A 22,939-nucleotide genomic window follows, 5' to 3' on the forward strand; every position below is an offset into this window, starting at 1 on the left:
TCTAGCGTCTAGTATATTTTGATGACAAACAGCAGAAATTCCATGTTCGCTAACATTAGCGTGAGAGGAGCTTTTGTAATCTTAACCTCTGCTATTCGTTGATTGTCTGGGACATATGCAGTTAATTTCTCAATACCTGCATTCATTTCATGTAGCCCGGGCAACCCCTTCACTAGATAAAAATGACAAAAACATTTTTTTCTAAAGATTAATGATAGGTAAGGATCGTGGTTGCGGTTAATAAAAATGCAAATGGTAAATTCAGCTCTGTAACAGGGCGCAAACTCCACTGAAACGCCCATTTACCGCCTCCAATACTGTCCTAGAATGAACTTGGTAAGGGTAGTTGTGATACCGGCCCTGCTGGCATGCATTTTTTTCTATTGTTAGTTTTGCTCGTGAACATGTCTGTAATTTTGCATTTAGCTGCACTTTCCTCCAGGGCTTTTCTGTCGTAATGGATGTCACGCAAGGGAACAGGGAACACAAGGAATAGGACCCAAATGCAGACGAGAGGCAGAGCAGATGCAGTTCATTAATTTATTACGGGAAAGGCTCACATGGATAGTCAGGCAGGCAGAGGTCAAAATCGGGAAGACAAGACAAGCAAACAAATTAGACAAGGAGCAGACAATAAACGAAATCCAAAAGTCCAGACGAGGTCCAAGCAAACAGAAATAAATCCAAGAGACTCAGGAGAAGCACTACAACAGCAGGGGGAGCTGTGTAGAAACAGCTGTTTGCGGCTTGCAGCTCTCCCTCCTCTCTCTCTCTCTCTCTCTCTCTCTCTCTCTCTCTCTCTCTCTCTCTCTCTCTCTCTCTCTCTCTCTCAGCGCTGTCCATTGTTCTGAAACAACAGCTAAGCAATAGTCACATGTATCTCAGCCAATAATTTGATGTAGCCTCTGGGAGGGCACATTGGAATAATCTAATATGACTTCATTCCAAACATAATGCGAACGAGATATGAAAACAGAATTGTCCCTACCAATACACCATATTGGTAGAGACAATTCTGTCCTCCCAAAATGTCCATATGCAAACCTATGCCCTTGCTCCACGCACTGACTGAACATTGATGCGTACATGCATGCGACCAATGGCATCAGTTAAATCAACCAATCCAGGCCTGCCACAGCCTAATTGTCTGCCTCGGTACATGAAGAGCACGCTGCTTACTGCACTAACACTGAATGTTGGCATTGGATCTAAATCGCGAGGTGCAGAATTGTCCTCTATTGACGTAATTTTTAAAGATACTGGACTGATTTGAGTTAGCATTACTGCTGCTGCCCACCATATTCCATTCCATGTGTCCCTAGCAAGCCAAAGCCGACAGATGTCTATCATCATGCAATTGCCACATACAAATTCACCTTTAAAAAGTAATTTTACTGATTTTCCAGCAAGTTGCTTAATTTCTAACTACTGAAAATGTCCATATATAAGCTATCATGACATTGTGGCAATGTTTTCTACTTCCCTGCTGTGATTGTTTCTAAACGGGAAAACCTTCAAAATTCCATCTGGCCTGGGAATGTCTTGGGAGGAGGACGTCTGGGCTACTTTGGTTAGTCTGCAACAACTGCGACCCAGACCCAGATAACTGGCAGAAAATGGATGGATGAATGAATATCTGAAATCAAACAATGAATGATGAAAAAGCCATAACAATACAATAACAATAACAATTAATCAGAATTTGAATCAGCTTTATTGACCGAGTATGTGTACACATACAAGGAATTGACTCTAGTTTTTTGTTGCTCTTAAAGGTGGGGTATGCAATTCTGGAGAAATCCAATACCATTACAAATACCATGATACGACACAGCAAGTAATGCAACTAACATTAGCTAGGTTGTGGGTTAGCTTAGCTAGATTGTGGGTTAACAAACAGCCAGAGAGGACAAGATGTTTCTCAGAGCCGGCACACCAGCTTCAGACAGTGATACTCACAACTCTCCTGCTACTATAGCTAACATCACAACAGAAAACTAGAAATTAAAAATGTCCCTGGGCCAGTCATTTTAACTGACACACAAATCATGGCTGGAATGGCTCGAATAGTGTTGTGTGGCTCAGTCCGAGCCACTTTGTTTGTCTAGCATTTACAGAGCCAGGGCTGTGAGTTTTTTTGAGCATGCACAGAACAGCTAGTGGACCGTGAGGAGCTATTCGGTGAATATGACAAAAAGACGTGCACTGACACAGCCGTTAATTCACACCTAGATGTAATATTGAGATGAAATCTCGCTTGAACGCCAACGCGAGATCTCAGTTGAATCCAAACACTGGATTACCATTGGATGGGACACGCAACATGGCACATGAAATCCCGGTGCATGGCTATGACGACACCAACTCCATAAATCCTAGCACCCCACACTGCCCGTTGTCTTTTCCACAGTAAAGTTCACTTTCACTGACCGTTCCCTTCACGGAGAGCAAGATCGCCGCTGAGCCCCTCTCCCTACCGACATCGATCGCTGATTTTCTTTGCTGCTCCGAAAGGAACAGTTTCAGAAACAGAATCAGAAATACTTTACTTATCCCTGAGGGGAAACTCTTTCATTACAGCTGCTCACTATCACGTCAGTGCACACAGGAATAGAAGAACTAATAGAATAGAAATAGAAATAATAATAAAATAAGTCCGCAATGAGACAATTAAGAGATGTGCAAATCAAAATATAATATAATACAGCTAAGATAAATTAAGTACAAAAGTGGATATAAAGTATAAAAGCTAAAATAAGTGTAAAGTACAAAAGTGGATTCACAGGTTGAGTATAGTATGGTATAATACAATGTAATAATATAGTGCAATAATGAGTACTGTCAAGTTAAGTGTAGCAGATTAATCAGATTATTAGACGGTAGATATTGGACAGCAGTAATATAAGTATTAATAAATATCAATTACCAACTCCAGCAAGCTTTACTTCCTCTTTTCACTTGGACTTTTTTTCTGGGAAGGTACACATTTTCTTGACTGTGTTTACATTCGGTAACTTTTGATATATATATATATATATATATATATATATATATATATATATATATATATATATATATATGATGTTAAGTTACTTTTAACAAATAACAAACTAAAGTCAATGTATCAATATTGTATTGCTACAATTGTGTTTATTTTTATGCATAAATCTGCTAATTAGGGAGGAAGTTGTTGAGATATTGAGTCGCTGCCATGTACGTAGCTGTGATGCTAGCATGTACTGTTGAGTTTTTGTTTGCTAGTGTGGAGCATGTAGTGACTTTGCTCATGACGTTACACAGGCGTGGGGAGCATTTATGCAGGAGCAACCCTGTAAATGTTTGTCTCTGTGTACGTGTATGTGGGTTTTTAACAGACTAGTCTCCTGAGGTGCAGTTGTTGATGTAGAGGGAGAAAGAGCAGAGCTGAGAGCACATATCCCAGCGGGGGTGCCAGTGCTGATTGCCCGGGTGTAGGATGTGATTTTTCCCCAGCCTTACCTGCTTTGAAGCAGGAGGAGTCACACAGCTGCAGTGATCTGTTGAAGATCTGCATGACGATGGGGGCCAGCTGGTCAGCACAAACTTTCAGATAGGAGGGTGACAACCCGTCTGTGCCTGGTGCCACAGGGTCTTTTGCTTTGCTACTCTGATCTCCTTTGTATTTTTTTACTTTATTTTTGACATTTTACCTCTCCAGTATTCAATTATTAGTATTGAATACTGATGGCTCAAGGGTCATTGGAATAGTTTGCGTGTTCATGTAGTATATAGTTAGGAGGGAAAATGATCTAAAACTTACTGAAAGTGCTTTGGGTATATGCAACCCAGCAGGTATTTTAATCTGAGCTGGTTTTGAAAGTATTTAGGTAACCTGAGGTTATGTTATTTACTCAACACTTTAGAGGCCTGTGCGGTCTTTGAATTCTAGCAATAAAGAAAATGGGCAGAAGAGAAAAATACCTCAACTTAAGTCACAAAGTAGGATTATATATAAATATAGGCTATTATTCCATCAGCTGGAGAGAAGATTTAAAGTCTGGCCATGTACCTCTTCTCTCCTTTTCCTCTCTTACAACCAGTCACAGTGCATTAAAAGAGAGTGTTGAAGGGGTGAAAGAGAAACAGAGACAGTCAAAATGAAAGTAGAAACCTTTGGAGAGGGAATAATAAAAAAGAGAGGTGTAAAAATGGGGATGCAATGGGAGGACAGAGAGAATAAACAAGTGAGCAGGGAGGGAAAGAGTGAGAGAGAGCAGAGAGAATGGGTAATTTCAGCCTGTGGTGCCACACTGGGAATCAATATTTAATTTCTTTGTCTGCTATGATAAGGAGAGAGTGAAATCATTACCACTCAATACCACTCAATCTACAAAATCATATGTGCTACACAGAATGGCTTGCTGGACGTAAAATAATCTTCTGGAGTGAGTATATTGAGGCTATTCTTGCTTGAAAGAGGCTATGTTAGAGTTAAGGTAAAAATATTTTTTGATTTTAGAATAAAAATACAATATAAAAACAATGCACGGATGAGCTCACTCATAAAACAATCTTTGAAAGAATTTCCTTGAGGTTTTAAAACCTTTCTTTAAACTGTGTCCTTGCCTTTGTTAACATCCTATTTTCATGACAATAGTGGAATGAAATCATTCCTTCCATTTTCCACAAAAAATATGTGGCCCTAACATTTTGTACACTCAGCGTATATCAGCATTATGACACACCAAATAAGCAGAGGGAGACAGAGAGTGGCAGGGTCTAGTAATCAGAATGCAACCCACATCAACAACAAAGTGCCAAATGACAAAAACAACTTTGCATTATGTGTGTGATGATAATAATAATTCCGTTCCGAACCGTGGTCTTTGGAAAAGCCATTTGCAGCTGTTGAACTGAAAAGCAAGTCCCAGCCATCCAGAAATGAGTAACTGGGATATTAAAGAGACAAAGTGACAGAGAGAGAGAGAGAGAGAGAGAGAGAGAGAGAGAGAGAGAGAGTCTCAAAGACACAGAGTGGATCCAAATGGTCTACAAGTAGTCTTTTTCTCTTTCTTAATCACTTTTACTTGACCTGAAAGGAAAACAAGTCAAGGAAATTTGATATAGTTGGTAAAGAATTAGGATAAAACAACCATAGTGCTAAAACAATGTGACTGAACATGAAAGATGGAAATGCCCACATTGTGTACTACCAAATACATTTCAAATGCCTCATGAGCGTGCAAATGTTTGTATGCCAAGTCAGTTATGTATAGGTAAGTGATTTTGGTCGCCTTTGAAAATAAATGTATCTATATTTATTTACTTTTCCCCACTATTATTACACCAAGATCATCTGGACTGATGTATCAACTTATAGATATGATGTATCAACAAATAGAAACAATATTTTCAAATTAGAAATGTATCACGATATTTGACTTATGGAACTGATTAAATGATACTGACAAACATTGAACACACTGACAAATATTTGCATATACTTTTATATAAAATTATATTTAATAGGCTTGATTAACGTTTTGTTCCCCAATGCATGCAAATAGGGGTGGACAATATATTTGAAACACCTTTCAATAACACAATCTAATAAAACACAATCAAAAAGTATAGTCACAAAAATGAGCATAGAGTTAAATCAACACCTCTCTGAGTCAATGAAAGCTAAGCATTATAAGCTTCAACACTGAAGCTAATTACTAATACTGATTATAACACTGGTTACCACTTGTACTTTCAGTGCCATAGTGAAAATGTCAGTATGATGTGGCAGCACAAACTTTTACATTCCTTATCACCCAGGTAGCCAGGTGAGTCGAGCCAATTGGCTGTGCCATCTACGCCAGAGGAGCAAATGTGAGCCGGCTCTGGCCCATATATACCAGCTAGATTTGACTATTTGTATGGGTGCAAATATGGGCCCAAGGTGGGCTGAGAATCAACTCTGGTAAGATGTTAGATGAATATGGACATATGTAGACAAGTCCTATACATTCGAACAGTTCTGGCAACTCATCATGAGTCTGGCATGAATCTGCTGGCAACCAGGCAATCTGGATTTAGGACAATGTTGGGCCAAGCCGTGCTGGCTACCTTGGCAGTAGATGCAAACAGTCAAACATAATGTTTACATCTCATTTTCGCTTTTGATTTAATAGACCTTTTTCATAGCAGACTTTTTGCCATAGTTAGTAATAACAGTAGTAATAACAGTAACAACGGCTCTGTTCTATTCAGGTGTCAGGACAGTGTGACAGTGAGCCAGCATGCATCCTGAAACTTCATTTTATCATTTATACCTGTGCTCTTCCTACTGTGACATGTCAAAAAGCCTACTGTATAATGTATTGTAAACATATACAGTATATTATGCCTTACCCACTAACAGTGAAGAAATCCTCTGAGCTTTTAGCAGCTGATCAAATGATTGCTGAGTGGGTTAAAAGCCAACCTTGAAGAAGATTGCCCACAGAGAAACAGGGCACTTACGGAATAGGCATTGATTAATCCTTGCTAAGAGTAATTTTGTATATTCCAGGGCCATAGGTTATACACAAATTAGGCTGTTTTCTGTCTTAATTAATTTAGGGGTCATGTATTAAGTAGAAATTGATCTCAAGAAGGCTCTGGCTATGTGACTACACCTGCCTCCACCTATTACAAATAATAAGTCTTACATGACCTCAGCAGACCAGGCAAGATACAAACTACTGTTGGGCGAATGCATCACACCACAGCACCTGACAAATATCACAACTGCAAGTACTGAAACTGCTCATTCTTCACCTAACACCCATTTTCATATGCTTTCCTCTACTGATGTCCTGTTGTTGTGATATGAAACTGTGATGGAAGGGCCACGCTGACAGAGCAGCTTCGCCTCGTGATTATGCATATTCATGGAGCCTGCCGAAGTCACAAAATGCCTTCCCTGACAATACAAGAACTATGGTAATTCAAACACATTGCAGACAGCGTACTATTTCAAACATTATGCCAAGTGTGCTGTTGAACCATCTTGGATGGCTGCGCGGCCATAAAGTCAGAGACTCATTCTGGTGATTTACTGTGAGCTTCTTTTCCACAGGTTTTATGTGGGAAAACATATAAATTAGACATATAAATGAGACTTCCTTGCATATTCCCTAATGTGGATGATGTTCATATTTACCATTTACAGTGTGATTCTGAAGCCAGTCTATTGTCATCCCTTATTCATGTTTGAAAGCCTGTCATGGTGTCATAATTCAATTAAAATATCAGCCGTTATTTTTCCAGTCAGCGCATACTCTAAGAGCGAGTACAAGAGGACAATTTGTCACAGTGAATACAAATTGTGTTCAAAATCCAACATATTGGAAACATGCAAAGATCTGCGGCATTTGAGATACACTGTGTGGATGATTTAAATTATGCATGGTTCTGAGGGAATAGTCTTTGTGATATTTTAGAATTGTAGGAGGAGGTTTGAGTATTCAGACCAGACCAGTATGTGTATGTAAAAATGTTTGGAATAGGTGATGGTAAAAAGTAAGTTACCAAACTTATTTCTGTAAGTAGCATTTTTAATGATCTTCATAGTGTGTTTTGAGTCCCATGGACATCGAGGCATTTTCATGGTATTTTCTATTGTGGTATCCAGTTTATTGGATATGGAGGTGTCATTGCACAGGAAGCGAGCAAACTCTAATGAAACCTTTCAAAAAATACGAAATTTTTGTTATTAATTTGTTTTAGTTGTCAATTTTGGGGGGTGACTGATGTGCCATGAATAACATGAAACAAGTGAGTTATAGATTTCAAAATCTGGGTGAATATTTTGACCTTTATTTCAATATCTTACACGGGAAGCAAGCATTGACAGTGCAGTATACATATATGAACTTCCTCAAAGTGGTGCTCCAAAGTTTCCCTTTTTCTCAGTCTGAACCAGACAATGAAAAAAGAAAAACACGGATAGCGCTCCTGCTCTAATAAGCCTTGACTCACTTGAAAGGATTACAACTATGCCTGTTTATTCCTAAAAGGATTCTGAATCAAAATACTATCAGCCTGCTGGACTCTATTGATGTCAATATGGTAGAGACAGAAACACAGAGAAACAGGCGTTTACTGAAGTATAAAGCTTTGGTTGATTTGAGAAAATACTAAGATATTAATATGTTCCTCAGAATGTGTACCACAGGTTTAATTTGTTACTATGGGGATGTACTGTGGTGTGTTCTTCAAGAGACACTTTTATGTATGGGTAACAAATTCAGCTCTTGATATATATGGAAATAATTAAGGCCACCAGTGTGGCTAGTGGGAATGTGTTTCATCAATATTTCTTCCATCACCAGTATCTACTTACAGTATGTGTGTTCATTCTCTAATCACATCAATCAGCTTGATTGTGAATGGGTTGGTATACTGGATGAGATACGCTTGTGTATACAGCTACCAATACATGCTCTAGACCTACTAAACCTTATGTCAAGACAGCAACAGGGACAGAATTAGCTCACAAACTGCCAGTGACATCATGTAAGCAGGTTTGACGATGACTACATGAGTCAACGTAACAGTCACAATTATTGGTTAAGGCTTACATTAGATTATTTAAAGTCCCTGAAAACTTGGCTTCAAACCTTAAGTTTTGCTGTATAAAATAAAATGTTCATGTCTAAATCAGCAACAAAGTTAAAGTTTTGAGAAAAAATCATACTTAATTTTATTATTTTTATTAAGAGTTGAGCTCTGCCCATTTTAACTCTAACTCTAACTCTAACTAAGGACAAAAACTGAAATACAAGAATCATGAAAACAGTTCTAATTTTGTCAAATTATTACATGTTCATTTAGGACCCCATTGCTCACAGGCTGAGTAGGAAAATAGGTTCTCAGGAGCTGCCTCCATCAAAGTGTACATTTCAATACTGAATATGTCCAAGTTCAACAAGGCCTGTCCCATATCAAAGTCTTATCTAAATGTAGCTAAGAAATGCTTATTTCCCAAAAATGTTGCAGGCATAGCCAATGTATCCCAGACAGCTCTCAATGCAGCCCAGTCTGCAGAATAAAATGTAGCCATTTTACGTTTCTGTAAACCACAGATACATTGTCTATGTTTTAATATGAATAATACGTATCATATCAACATTTCTACAATACCTATCACATGAAAAGTGACGTAGTTCAGATGACATCCTCTAAGGCAGACTTCCATACGTAGAAGTGGAGGGGAGGTCGGTGGCATGATTGGTAGTCAGATGGCTGGAGTTGCAAAAGCAGCAGAGACCCGACACCACTGTTAGCTTCCCTTTCAGCTCTTTTTTTTCACACGACAAAACCGGACTTTTGTAGCCGTTTGTTTTGGTGACAAAAGTGGTATTTTAACCCAAATCATGATTTTTTCCTGAGCCTAAACCTAAGTGGTTTAGGTTTCAATGTTTGAAACATAGATATTCAACATATGAAACGTAGGTTTGCAGAAACATAAAATGGCTACATTTTAATCTGGCGATTTGTTTGCTCAATGTCCCACATTCCATTACATCCTGGTCAGTTGTTCATCAAGTTGTAAAGTTAGAAAATAAATCATAATTAGCAGTATTTACCAACTTGATAAATGAATAAAACAAACCCCAACCAAAACCAAAACACTGCGGACCTTTTAAGGAAAAAATATTTTATTCTAGTTTATTTTGTTTCTTGATCTAAAGAGTAACTAATTATATTGCAAAGTTATTCTAAGTACTAAGTACAGGATTACTAAATCTGTAAATAAATAAAATGATGTTGTTTTTAAGAAATCCTGTAAGAGATAAGTAGCCAACTAGTGTAAAATAACATGACGCATGGGGTTGGTTTTCCTCATGTCCTCCCCAATTATTTGAGTCACCAGCCGCCACTGGTATGTATTAGAGAATGACACGGGAGTGGATTTTCACTCCCGTCCCATCCCACTCCCATAAAAAATACTCCTGTCCCATCCAAATCCCATGACATGAGTTAAAACAAAAAATTCCTGTCCTGTGAACATTAGGATTCTCGAAAAAATGTCAGCCACTAGTATGTATATATACAGTATATTAATATCTTTCTAATAGACAGGGTTGGATAAGAATATTTATATTAAATTAGTCAAATAACAGAATGATTAGAATGCATCTGGTCTATAATACAAACAAATCTCACTCAATTAGCAAATTTCCACAAAAATAAGATTTCAGTGAAACATACATTATTAATCCTGTGAGTTCTATATGAACAAAATAGGATGCAGTATGGAGTCATCTATCAATGAGTTAAGGCCTATTGAGTATGGGACACAGTAGCATGTACTATAAACAACGTAGGTCCCCACACAGAGCTCAGAGGGGTTTAAATAACACCACAGCAGCCCACAAAACCTGTATAATGCACACACAAATACGTACATCTACCATTTCTTAGAGAGAGGGCAGATGAAGGATTTGCCACTCTGGTCTTTTTTCAGTCTAACAATGTACTGTCTACTGATGAACATTTGTTTTCAAATGGAGGTACCTGCTACAAGCCACCCACACTCCGACTGGAGACTAGACACACACACACATCTCTGGAACAACACCCAATTAAAACACAAGCTCTTTTCCATTGTTGTTGTATTCTTCTATCCACCAAAGCTTCACTTATTTCTTTCCACCCTTGTTTCTCTTCCACTTGCCTTCTTTCTGTCTATCTACCCTCCTGTTGTCCCCACTCACGGTGTAAATCCCCTACAAAAGAAGTACCTAGTTGTATTATAATTGGTTCCCAAGCACCCATTCCAAAACTATCAGTGCAGTAGCATCTCAATTTGGAAGACAGGTCCAAGCAAAGTAAGATAAGTAGGAAGTATTATGGGCATTGTGCAAACATGATTAACGACATGCTTAGACCTGTCTCTAAGAATTGGGAGCATACCTGGGGCAGCTCTGAGACTATTGAGATGATGAATAGTGCGATAGAGTGTGCCAGAAATACAGTTGCCACCGAATGGACAATTAGGTTCAAGGAGGTGAGACAAGACGGGAGGGTAAATAAAAAGTAAACACTGAGGAGGGACTCTTGGAGGATTCTTCGGTTAGTACGGTGTTACTCTGTAGAGCTGTAATGATGCGTTTGACCCTTTTGATTTGCTAACATACCAAAACACCTGCTGGTTGGGACCATAAAGGTTCCGTACACAATACTAGAGTGGCTATATGGAAACCTTTGAGCATGCTGCTATAGAGAGTCTCCTACAAGGACGTGTCACTGTCACATTTGCCAAACGGGGTACACAGGGAAGCCGAGGGATTGGACCTAAATGCAGACACCGGAGGCAGAGTAGGTGCAGTTCAATGATTTAATGAGTAAAGTCAATGTACAAAGGCTTACGGAACGGTGAGGCAGGCAAAAGGTCAAAACCAGAAAGCAGTCCAAAACAGGCAAACAAGGGAAAATCCAAAGTCCATGTAACAGACAGATAATCTGAAAACAGAGGTAGTAATCCAAAACACTAGGAACAAACACAAGGAAAACAGCTGGACGCAAGGCACATGAACCAAGATGAACTGACACCAAACAAAGGAAGAACACAGACTTAAGTACACTCAGGTGAGGGGAGAAAATGAGACACAGGTGAAACTAATCAGGGCGAGGCAGATAAACAAAAATGTTGGGAAAAGCAAACAAAGACAGACAGTAAAACTACACACATTACACACACACATATGACTCATGAGGCAGCACACTACAAAATAAAACAGGAACCATGACAGTCACAGCACCAAAAAGGATTTTGTAATCCAGTGGTCTAACTTTAAGAGCTATCTACAGGTAATTTATAAAAATATTTCTGTTTAACACAAACAATTGTATACATCATTCAATTACTCATTATAGTAATGTATAATTGTTTCTGCAGTGGATGAGCCATTTTCTGGTTCCACACACCTTTTGGTAGTGTAGCTAAAACAGAGAAAGATGAAAAGGGAGACATGCAGGTGATGTATAAAGTGTCTGATTCAGGCCTAGAATATCACAGTCATCAGATTTCTCAGTGGACAAGGGCCACATATGAGGGCAATGGACCTATTCAAAATAATTCTGGTTTATTACAACTTGGGTCTTATTTTATAGTAATTTCCCATCATTTCTATTGGCAGTGATAACACTGTCGACCAGATTAGGCGATTCAAATAGGTCTGGGATTGTACTCATTGATGGCTGTTTCCTCAGTTGAAGAAAAAACTGAGCCAGTAAGAGCATTTCCATCCACCTCCTTTATGCATATACTTAAAAAAAAAAAAGAAACTCAAAATATTGCAAAAAAGCTTGGCTGAGGTGGAAAAGTTGGTGTATCAATAAAAGCAATATGCAACACTGTGCAATGGAAACAGTCTTAGTGAATAAATCATGACATGCATGAAGCTTGTGACTTGAATGTTGACTGAAGCTTCCACTTCACTAAAGAGATGAACATCAGATCTTTGTAGAGCAAAGATGAGACTTTAACGTTCCTCAACTGAATACATGAAACAAAATAAACGGCATATTTCCATCATGTTTTCCACAAAATTTATGTTGTTTTGAGGTTTTGACTGGTGCTTTTTAAATCTTGTTGCGCCCTCTTATTAGCGCCACCAACTTTTTTATCTCGATGCACCAAACTCCAATTATTCACAGTAGTGGATGGAAACGCACACTAATTAGCATTTTCTTTAGCCTATTTTACGGAAATTCCATTGAAATTTGTGTTAAATTTGGATGGAAACTTGGCTACTCAAAGCTTTGTAGGCATGATTAAGAATAGGGATGTCATCTTCCTATGCCAGATCCAGAAATCCAAAAACAAACAGCAATTTTCTTAATCTCTTCCTTAAACTCTTTTTAATTGTATTTAAATGTTTTTTTTATATTGGCCTATGTTGCTTTTATGTTTTATGTAAAGCACTTTGAATGACCTTGTTGAAATAAACTTGCCTTGCCTTTATTAACATGCGAGTTAAAGTTGAAGCAAGAAGTTGGTCTGTAAACTGTTATAGTGATCTGTATCTACATAAAAACAACAACAGAAGAATGAAAAATGACTGGATTATAATATCCTCTTAAAGATAAAAATTGTAGTGACATTCTCCATACAACTCAGTTGGCCAACAAAGCCCAATTTAAATATCTTTAAAGAATCTGATTTTAGACTTCTGTAGTGATACAGGGATATGCATTTTAAGGGAACATTTTCCAACATTATCAGGCAGCAATCGAGACCTCCGATTGTTCTGACATTTCATTGCACTGTAGGTAAACAAAATATAGTATGGTATATAGGCAATATTGTAATTAATTCTTCAGCTCAATTATACATTATAAGGCAAGACAAGGCAAGTTTATTTGTATAGCACATTTCAACAACAAGGCAATTGAAAGTGCTTTACATAAAACGTAAAAGCAACATAGGGCAATATAAAAATAAATTTAAAAACACAGAGTTAAATAGAAAATAAAAACAAGATAAAACAGGTGACCAGACGACCTGAGAAGTCTGGATGGTTCATAATGTAGCAGAAGATCAGAAATGTACTTTGGCCCTAAACCATTCAGTGCTTTATAAACCAGTAGTATTAGTAGTAACAGTAGTATTTAAAATCAATTCTTTGACAGACAGGAAGCCAGTGTAAAGACCTCAGAAGTGGAGTGATGTGATCCACTTTCTTGGTTTTAGTGAGAACGTGAGCAGCAGCGTTCTGAATCAGTCGCAGCTGTCTGAGCGATTTTTTTTAGAGACCTGTAAAGACACCGTCACAGTAGTCAAGTCTACTGAAGATAAATGCATGGACAAGTTTTTCCAAATCCTGCTGAGAAAAAGAAAAAATCCTTTAATTCTGGATATATTATTATGGTGGTAGTAGGCTGACTTTGTACTTAACATTACTGATGGAAGCTGTGCACTGACTTTTAGTTGTTCCTCCTTGGCTCCAAAAACAATTTTTTATGGTTTTAACTTTGTTTAATTGAAGAAAATTCTGGCACATCCAATCGTTGATTTGTTCAATACACTCAGCACTTGTATTGGACCATAGTCCCCTGGTGACATTATGTAAATTTGTGAGTCGTCTGCATAATTATGGTAACATATTTTGCTGTTTTCCATAATCTGAGCTAGTGGTAGCATGTAGATGTTAAACGGAAAATGCCCCAGAATGGAGCCTTGGGGAACTCCACATGTAATTTTCGTCCGCTCAGATGTATAATTACCTATAGACACAAAGTAGTCCCTGTCCTTTAAGTAGGATTCAAACCAGTGTAGCCAGAAAGTCCCACTCAGTTTTCGAATCGGCCTAGTAATATGTTGCGGTCGACCGTGTCGAATGCAGCACTGAGATATAATAATACCAAGACTGAAATTCTAAGTGGGTGTCATTGATATATATATATATATATATATATATATATATATATATATATATATATTATTACAATCATTTACTTCTTTTAACCAAAACCAAACCATGAACAAAACCAAAATGAAACCCAAGCCAATGTGGGCACAATTATTAAACAATCCTCTTGTGACTGAACTGTTGTATTTCCAAAATGTCAGATTTTCAGGAGCAAAGCCAGTATTCAGGCAGAACACTGTAAAACAGTTACAGGTGGGGTTGATGCACCGTCAATCGAAGTGGGCATATGGAGCAATATATAGGCAATTACGCTCTAGGTAGCAAAATTTGAATTGAAAAAGTGTCAAGTTGAGTGAGAAATTGTCCTCAGGCAATGAAGAGAAAGCCAATCAGATTGAAGTAAGCTGTATACAGGCTCCTGGATGTTTCCCCTTTCCTACAAAAGTATTCACAGCAGCACTAATCCCCTGGGTATTTATGACCAGTAAGAAAATGACGTCTGAGCATAAGGTTTATATAAACCATATTCCATAAAAAAGACAGTATTGGAGCTGCTGCTAACAACATGAAAAGCTTAACATGAAGCTTGAAAGAATGAATGAATTAGATAGAAAAAGCAGAGCAAAAGCAAAATATAAATGCACACATTGTCAGAGTTATTTCCTTTTTCTGTGAAAGATGTTTCATTAAAGAACATCAAAAGTGGAACTTTCTCTCTGTCTCCTTTTTTCTTACTCTCTTTATACAGCTTTGGCAGACACTGTCTGTAGCTTCATTACAGCTTAATGTCACAGGTAGACTGGACCATTCCTACTAATTAGTTAGTTTATGGTAGAGCATGGGAATAAAGGGACATTGCGCTGTACAATCAGTCAACTTGTGACCTCTTGTACCTGCCTGGGTGCCTGGCAAGATCATGAATCTTCCTTGAGGATGGATGACTTACCTAAAGACATAAATAAATATACTGTAGAGCATAATCTGAGGAGACAAAGAGAGAATGCAGAGAAGAAGTGAGAGAGAGATTTTAATGAGGAAAATGAGAGGGTGGGTAGATGCAGTGCTTGCTGCTGATGAAAGAGGAGATTAAGAAGTGATAAAAGGCGAGGGAGCAAGGTAGGGAGAGAGGGATGCAAAGAGAGGGATGTAGTGCTTAAGGGAGAAGGGGAAGAACAAAAAAAGGAGGAGGCGGAGGAAGGAAGGAAATGAGAGAGTGACGATGAGGTGTGTTTTTTTCAAAAGGCAAAAGTTTTCAAAGTTTAAAGAGATAGTGAAAGTTGGGAAGAAGATATCTGCGAGGGTTGAACATATCTGCAAAACACCCCCAGGTTGGAATAAAGAGACAGTTTGGGAGGCTGAATCATAGAACTGCTATACTTAATCAGCAGAATGGCCATTGCAGATTGTGTGTGAATGTGAAGTGTGGGATGGGGTGAGAGTGAAGTTAGTTTTATTTAGATCATATTGAGAGTGTCATCCTCCCCCTATCACAGAACAGGTGACATACTTTAAAGAAGAGTCAAAGTCTCCCTATTTCTTATGATTATGTTTCTCTCATTGTGTTAACTATCATGCCAATCTGTTATAAAGAGCAATAATGTGCAGAGATAGATGAATGAAAGCAGAGCACAGGGAGAGTGTTAGGAGAACAAGGAGTTGAAGAGATTAAAGTGGAGCAAAATTAGGAGGAGGCAAAATAAAAAAGCATTGTATGGGTGAAAAAGTCAAAAAGGTGTTTTTATGGGGGATGCATAGTTGGCATAATCTGGGTAAGAAAATGAGCTAACTGTCCCAACAGAAACAGTAGTAAAAACAGTAATACATGGGTTAATATGATAATATATTATATTTTAAGTCAAAAATTATATATTCAATCTTTTATTTACATTTTTTTCTAATTACATTATATAAATTACTTCTACAATTCTAAAATACAAGTCAGCAAAGTCAAGGTCTGACATTTTAGGGGATATAAACATAAGAAAAACACATTTTTGAGTGGAGGGGTACTTTAAAGGTCCAGTGTGTAGGACTGAGTGGCATATAGCGGTAAAATTGCAGTTTGCAACCATTTGAATACCGCTCGACTCACCCCCAACTTCCAAGCGTGCAGGAGAAACTACGGTGGCTGCGAAACTCACGAAAAACACGAATGTCCCTATCTAGAGCCAGTGTTTGGTTTGTCCATTCTGGACTACTGTAGAAACATGGTGAAGCAACATGGCAACCTCCATGGAAGGGGACCCACTCCCTATGTGGATAAAAATGGTTTATTCTAAGGTAATAAAAACACAACGATTCTTATTTTCAGGTGATTATACACTAATTAAAACATACTTATAAAATTATATTGAATTTCTGCCAATAGCTCCTCTTAAATGTTACACACTGGACCTTTAAGTAGTATTAGTAACTGTGTATGTAAAAGATGTAATTAAAGTAGTGGAAATAGTAGTATTGCTAGTTACTCTCCATATCTGAAGTAAGCTGCATTAATAACTGAAGTAATACTGTACTACTTGTGTACTACAAGTAGGAGAAGCAGTATCAGAAGTCCAACTACAGTTATAGAAATATTGCATAAAATCTACGCTGCAAATTCTGAAGTCATTGAAGTCACTATAGTTGTTACTGTCCTCAGTGTTAATGTTCATGCGATCATGGCATCTTAGATTCTCCAGGTCGAATCATGGGGAAGGATGCAGCGCTGTCTGCTACGATGTCTTTGCAATGCGGAGGCGGAAGCTGTGTTGGAATCCATGTGCCGAAGTTTATTAAGAACAGTCCAAAAGGAGCTTAAAGCCAGGCAAAAGGTCAAAACCACAAAAACAGTCCAAAGGCAAACAGGTAAAGGGGTAATCCAAAGGCAGGTGTCAAAAGGCAGGCAAGATGGACAAACACAAAAGCAATCCAAACAGGCAGCCAAGTCAAAAATGGAAATCCAATAATCAGTAATCAGAGAAAGCAGGCAAATGGTCATACACAAGGTGAACAGCTACAGAACGCTCGGTAAGGCAGTAGAACTGTCAATACTTCGCAAGGCCTGTTTGGTCATGCCATGCATAAAATGGCTGCCAAACAGGAAGTGACTGTATAGTGAGCAGAGGGAGTGGCACGCAGTCAGAATTCAGGTGAGGGCTCCCTCTGCTGGTGTGGCATTACAGTCTTTTTTTTGAACAACCACTGAGAGTCGCCATAGAGAGATATTTTCAAATCCTGCACATAGAGTAGGGTTGCCAACTGTCCCGTAAAATAAGGAATCGTCCTGTAAAATACGGAATCTTTCCGTAACATATGGAATCATCCTGTAATTAGAAACTAAAAGACATGTTCCGTATTGAACTTATACGGGACACGCTTTGTTCTGTATTTTTGAGAATCAATTCAGTGCAAGTACATGGGAGAGAAATATTACAGGTTAGACTATTAAGACAGGACAATTTGTATGACATACCCTTTATGTATGAAAACCCTCATGCTCTGTCCTCTCCCTCTCCCCCTGCTCTCTCCCTCAGCCTGTCTGTCAAGTTATGTTCCACTACCCAAACAGAGAATGCACTTCTCATTGGTCGTGACTCATTGGTCGTGACTCATTTCCATTTCAGGAAGTTGGCAACCCTAACACAGAGGCTTTAACTGTGCACTCAAACTCAATAACATCCTTATGAATCTGCTACCAGACAGAAATGTGAATGATCTGTGAATGTGTTCCCAACCAATTACTAATCCCCATTGTTAGTCCGGGGAGAATTTCTTCTCCTTTGCTTTTGTTCTAAATGAATTGAACTTTTACAAGAGTGACTTTTTTCTAAAGTCTGGATCCTCTCTGTTCAAGATACTTTAGTTCCACAGTCTATACAACAGCCTTCATAAAACGTTTTTTAAACTACTGGTAGATTTAGATGCACATAGATGAGATGATAGCAGCTTGAAGAATAATAATAATAATGGTAAACTATAAAGGTAATTAGATTAGGTGAAACTTTATCAATGGTCATTTATCATTTTTTAACATCTTGTATGTGTATATGCTAATAGTTACGTAACAGAGTCACGCACATGCAAATTAGCCTGTGACATCATCTGGTAGGCTAACATCTAGCAACTTTTTGAGTAGTCTTTAGCTACTTTCTGTTGAAAATAGTTGGCAACACTATTTCTGCCTGTCCTTAGAAGTGGAGAAGTTAATGAATGGTGACAAAATCTTCAACGTCACAATCAACTTTCAGTGGACTGTTTAATGTTGCATAGTGCAAGTTGTGGTAGTATTACTACTAGAAGTAGAAATAATATTGCTAGTTAACCTTTATCTAAAGTAAGACAATTGCTAGGTATTGCCATATTTGGGGTGAATTGCACTAATAGGTTACCCTCAATATCTAAGGTGTGCTGCAGTAGTAGCACTAGAAAAAAAATCAGCAGTATTAGTACTATTGGTAGTAGCAGTAGTAGTCATTTTTCTAGTTACACTGTACCTCTGCAGTGAGTTCCAGTGATGTTAGCAGTCATAGAAGTGCTAGTACTGGTAGTAGCAGTAGTGGTAGAGCCAGCAGCAGCAGTAATACTTACTCTCTGTATATCTGAAGTGAGTTGCAGTAGCGTTGGAGAAGCTGTAGCTCTGAGAGTCTCTGTCCCTCTAACTGGAGAGTTCAGGCTGACGTAGGCCACTGCACTGCTCTTCAGGACAACACTGTTATCCTGAAGGGAACACACACACACACACACACACACACACAGTTGTGTAATTGTTGTCATCACACTCATCACATTACCATCATTATCTCAAGTCCACAAAAAAGTGTCCTTTTCCAGTTTTTAGGGTTACATCATTTTCCTTGGCAGTCATTCTTTGTCATCTGTTGTTGCTTGCAATGTACTTTTATCTCATTTAAAACCATCAGATTAAAAGCAAAATTTGAATCTAATCGGAGAGTTTTATGAAGTATACGTAAGAATGTTGCACAAACATTTTTTGTTGTGAGCTAGATGTTTTTATTCTAATTCTATAGGAAGTCATTGTAAACTAAACTATAGAGTTATGTGGGAATAAGAATAATGTGTAGTCAATCACAAATGAGACCTATTCAAACAAAACAATATTGTTTGATTGCAGATGTGGTGGGTTGTTCTTCTATTGTGGCAGCATTCCTATCTTGGGAGAATACAGTAGTACACCCACTTTTTTTTGCTTGGCTCTCCTCTTTCTTTGTGCAATTGTGGCCATTTCCACTTACATTTGAAAACTTATAATAAAGGTTCAGTTGAATTCCATCTGGAAAGTATTCATGTTCAGTACAAGCTGCTGCATGAATCCAAATATCATCTTCATGTATTAGTATTTTGGCTGTTAGCTGGCTAACTCCTAGCATGCCCTAATAGTAGCATATGTTGGAGGAAGAAAGGTTTTTCAGAAAAGATGAAAAGGTTTCGTTATGTGTATGGTGATCCTTATATAGTATGTACTGTATTATGATATGGTATACATGTATGTTGCCAGTGCCTACTTTCATTTATTTTGTTTTTACATCGGCCTCAGTTTAAATCATTCCAGTAGCCACAACCTTTTTACCCCTAAGATGACATTTAATAAAGCAGATGCTCTTGTGCTTGCTGACCTTTCCCCACTCATAGGACCCGATGTTCCCTAGGGCTGAGCCTCCCCACGAGCAAAACACAGTGGTACGGTCTGGCACCCATCCTTGTTTGGTCTGCTCTGTCAGCGCCGCAATGAGCTGATTCATAATGGCTGAAGACCCACCTCCCTGGTCGCTGTCATGGCGACTGCCAACCAGCACATAGCGATCTGAAGACAAATGAAAAAAGAAGAAAAAAAGAAGCTTCATTTATGCATTTATTTCTTTGGTGAATATTGCTACTGTACCATATGTATTATATATTTCTGTTACGGCCGTGATAGTTTGTCTGCATTCCTTAAGTGTTTCCAGCCATTATTCCCCTGCCCTGTGTCTCCTGTCTCTCCCCTGTTTGTTTGTGTGTGTGTGTCTCCGTGGGCGTGGCTGCTCCTCCCGTCTACCTCCACTGGCTCTCGACGCCAATGCTCCCACTCACCTGGAGCTCATCCTCCAATCACTCCACTCAGCCAACACACCTGCCTCTAATCAGCGCATCATATGCAGTATATCTACCCCGGCTTCTCATCTACTCATCGCCAGATTGTTGTTTCAACCCTCGTGGATCACTGCTCACCTACCAGCCACTCTCCTCTCAGCCACTGCTTTGCAATTTCAATTGTGCTTGTATTGTTAAGCTGTCATGAGGACCAATATGAAACAAGTTTCTAGTTTCCAGATCTTGTCAAAGCAGATGTAGTGCTGCTGCTGAAAACTTGAAAGTGGATGTTGACGAAGCAGATGTGTAGGCATTTATTAACAGAAATATTAATTAAACAGAGGCAAACATGAAAGAAAAAAAAACCCAACAAATAAAACCTACACCCACACAGAAAACTGGCACCTACTCTCCTACTACTATAGGAGACTATAACAGTGACGGTGCTTTTACGTTCTCAGTCTCACCTAACTGGAAGCTGCCACCTACTCAGGTTATCATAGGGTGACCTAGACTGATACAACACTTTCAAAAAATACACAATAAGAAACAAAGCATTGAATATTAAGATTCCTCTGTTAATGCTGACAGTCACAGTTTCTAATTTATCTACAGGCACACACACACACACACACACAGGAGTGCACCAAGTTTAACAGAGTATCATATATTGCAGAGCAGTTTTACACATATTCCCACAACATGGCAGTGCCCGGTCACTTACTGTTTAGACCACCTTATGGGGCACACCTGTTTTCACTATCACTAATATATAAATTAATCTTTTTTGTTATTGTCAAGTGAAAATTTGTATGATAAGACTGATTTCCTATATCTAAAATGAAGTTGAATGAACTATCAGTGGTGTTTGTTTTCCTTACTGCTTTTAAGAGTTTGCCCCTTAGTCTGTAGTCTGTAGTTATGTAGTGTTACAGTTGGTGCAGTGGGACTTGAACATTTACCTTTTAATGTTATCTAGTTTGAAAAGATGATGTGTTTTTCCCTCTTTTTTTGTATTAAAATTAATCATAATTTCAGACACTCTGAAAAGCAGATATATAATGTTTCTGCTTCGTGCATTGGCTTTCATAATATATAGAGGTCATTGTATCCAAACCAATGAGATTTGAATAGAGAATTATAAAAGTAAATGGTGAACAGAGATTTATAAAATTAAAATGTATAATATAATAGCTCAGTAAAAGTATCACAAAATAGTATTCAAGTACAAGTGTGGTTTTCCAAGGAAACACATTCACACACAGACACACAAAAACATGAATGCTCCAGGCTTCTTTGTATGCCTTATATTTTCTACAAAGACAGAGTGTTGAGTATGGATGCACAAAGCAGCTTCCTGCAGGCGAAGAGAAGAACAGAGCAAACCCCTGTAACCCAACACAGATCGCTGATGACTTTGTTTGAGAAAAGAGGTGCTTAGAGAAGCCTGCTAGCTTAGCCTAAGAATCTGACAACATATTATTGCACTGAGAGTGGCTTCCAGAGTAAATCAACCATTACTGTTAACTGCTTCAAATCAGTCATATGTGAAAGTGCAATTTGCTTTATATTTTAATTTAATTGTATGTTTTTTCATGGGAATATGTATTGCTCAGAAGGGATGAACACACTAAAGTTTAAATGAAGCATTTATAAGAAACACTTATTAAATTAAATACATAAAGTCGTGCCCTTAGGCCAGGACAAATCATTAGCGGTTCAGCAGGCACCAACTAAGGTTTAGTATAGTCGATGGTGGAGAATTAATTTTTTCTTAAACTGAAATTATTGCAAGCAGCAACTATAGTTTGACTTTAATGGTCACACACGTACATATTTGGTACATGCACTTTTTAGAGGATAAGTCTTGAGATATTCACTTTTTCTTATTATCAAAAAATCCCATGAAAAAAAACAAATCCAACAACTGACCCTATTAACAAGTTTTGTATGTGTTTTGTATGTGTATCCAAAGCAAGGCAGAAGGCCTGCCGTCAGAGAGGAGCAAGATGTGATAAATTGTACAAATGGGGGTCACGGCACACACAGTCTCAATAGTCTCTCCTTAAAGGCAAAAATGGTGATGAAAAGTGAAGAAAGTAGTGGGAAGAATGAAAAGTTCTGCAAACTTTCTCAACTTGGGCGTGGGCGTGCTTGTCGGATTTCTGGTTTAGGGAAGTTACAAAATTTGGGGTTTTTCAAATTTGTGAAACACCCCTCTGGTTTTCAAATGGTGAAAAAAATATATTGGGAAGGGATGCCACCGCATATTAACATGATTCAAATAAGTGCACCTTAAATATTCCTTCTATTTGCAACCAATTAATGCTTTTCCTACATTTTTTGTTGTGATTAAAAGTTTCTGAACCTGTTTTGCACAACTGCCTGTGTGCAAACTTACATTTAAGAACATATTCCACTATGAGTTATTTAAATTTGTGTATTGAGAACCCTGCCATGGACTGTGTAGTATTTTGGGC

At 38.2% G+C, this 22,939-nt stretch overlaps 1 protein-coding gene across 1 annotated transcript in view; it reads right to left on the reverse strand.

Moving 5' to 3' along the window:
- The window catches only part of LOC122877905 (inactive N-acetylated-alpha-linked acidic dipeptidase-like protein 2), a 586,509-nt gene that overhangs the window by 149,172 nt on the left and 414,398 nt on the right, over nt 1–22,939 (reverse strand). Inside the window, exons 12-13 of the mRNA XM_044200096.1 lie at nt 20,006–20,193; nt 18,960–19,088 (exon numbers count right to left, since the gene is read on the reverse strand). Of these exons, the coding sequence (XP_044056031.1) occupies nt 18,960–19,088; nt 20,006–20,193 (317 nt within the window). The remainder of the gene's footprint in view (nt 1–18,959; nt 19,089–20,005; nt 20,194–22,939) is intronic.

The sequence above is a fragment of the Siniperca chuatsi genome, linkage group LG6 (genome assembly GCF_020085105.1).
Source record: "Siniperca chuatsi isolate FFG_IHB_CAS linkage group LG6, ASM2008510v1, whole genome shotgun sequence".
Classification (NCBI taxonomy): Eukaryota; Metazoa; Chordata; class Actinopteri; order Centrarchiformes; family Sinipercidae; genus Siniperca; species Siniperca chuatsi.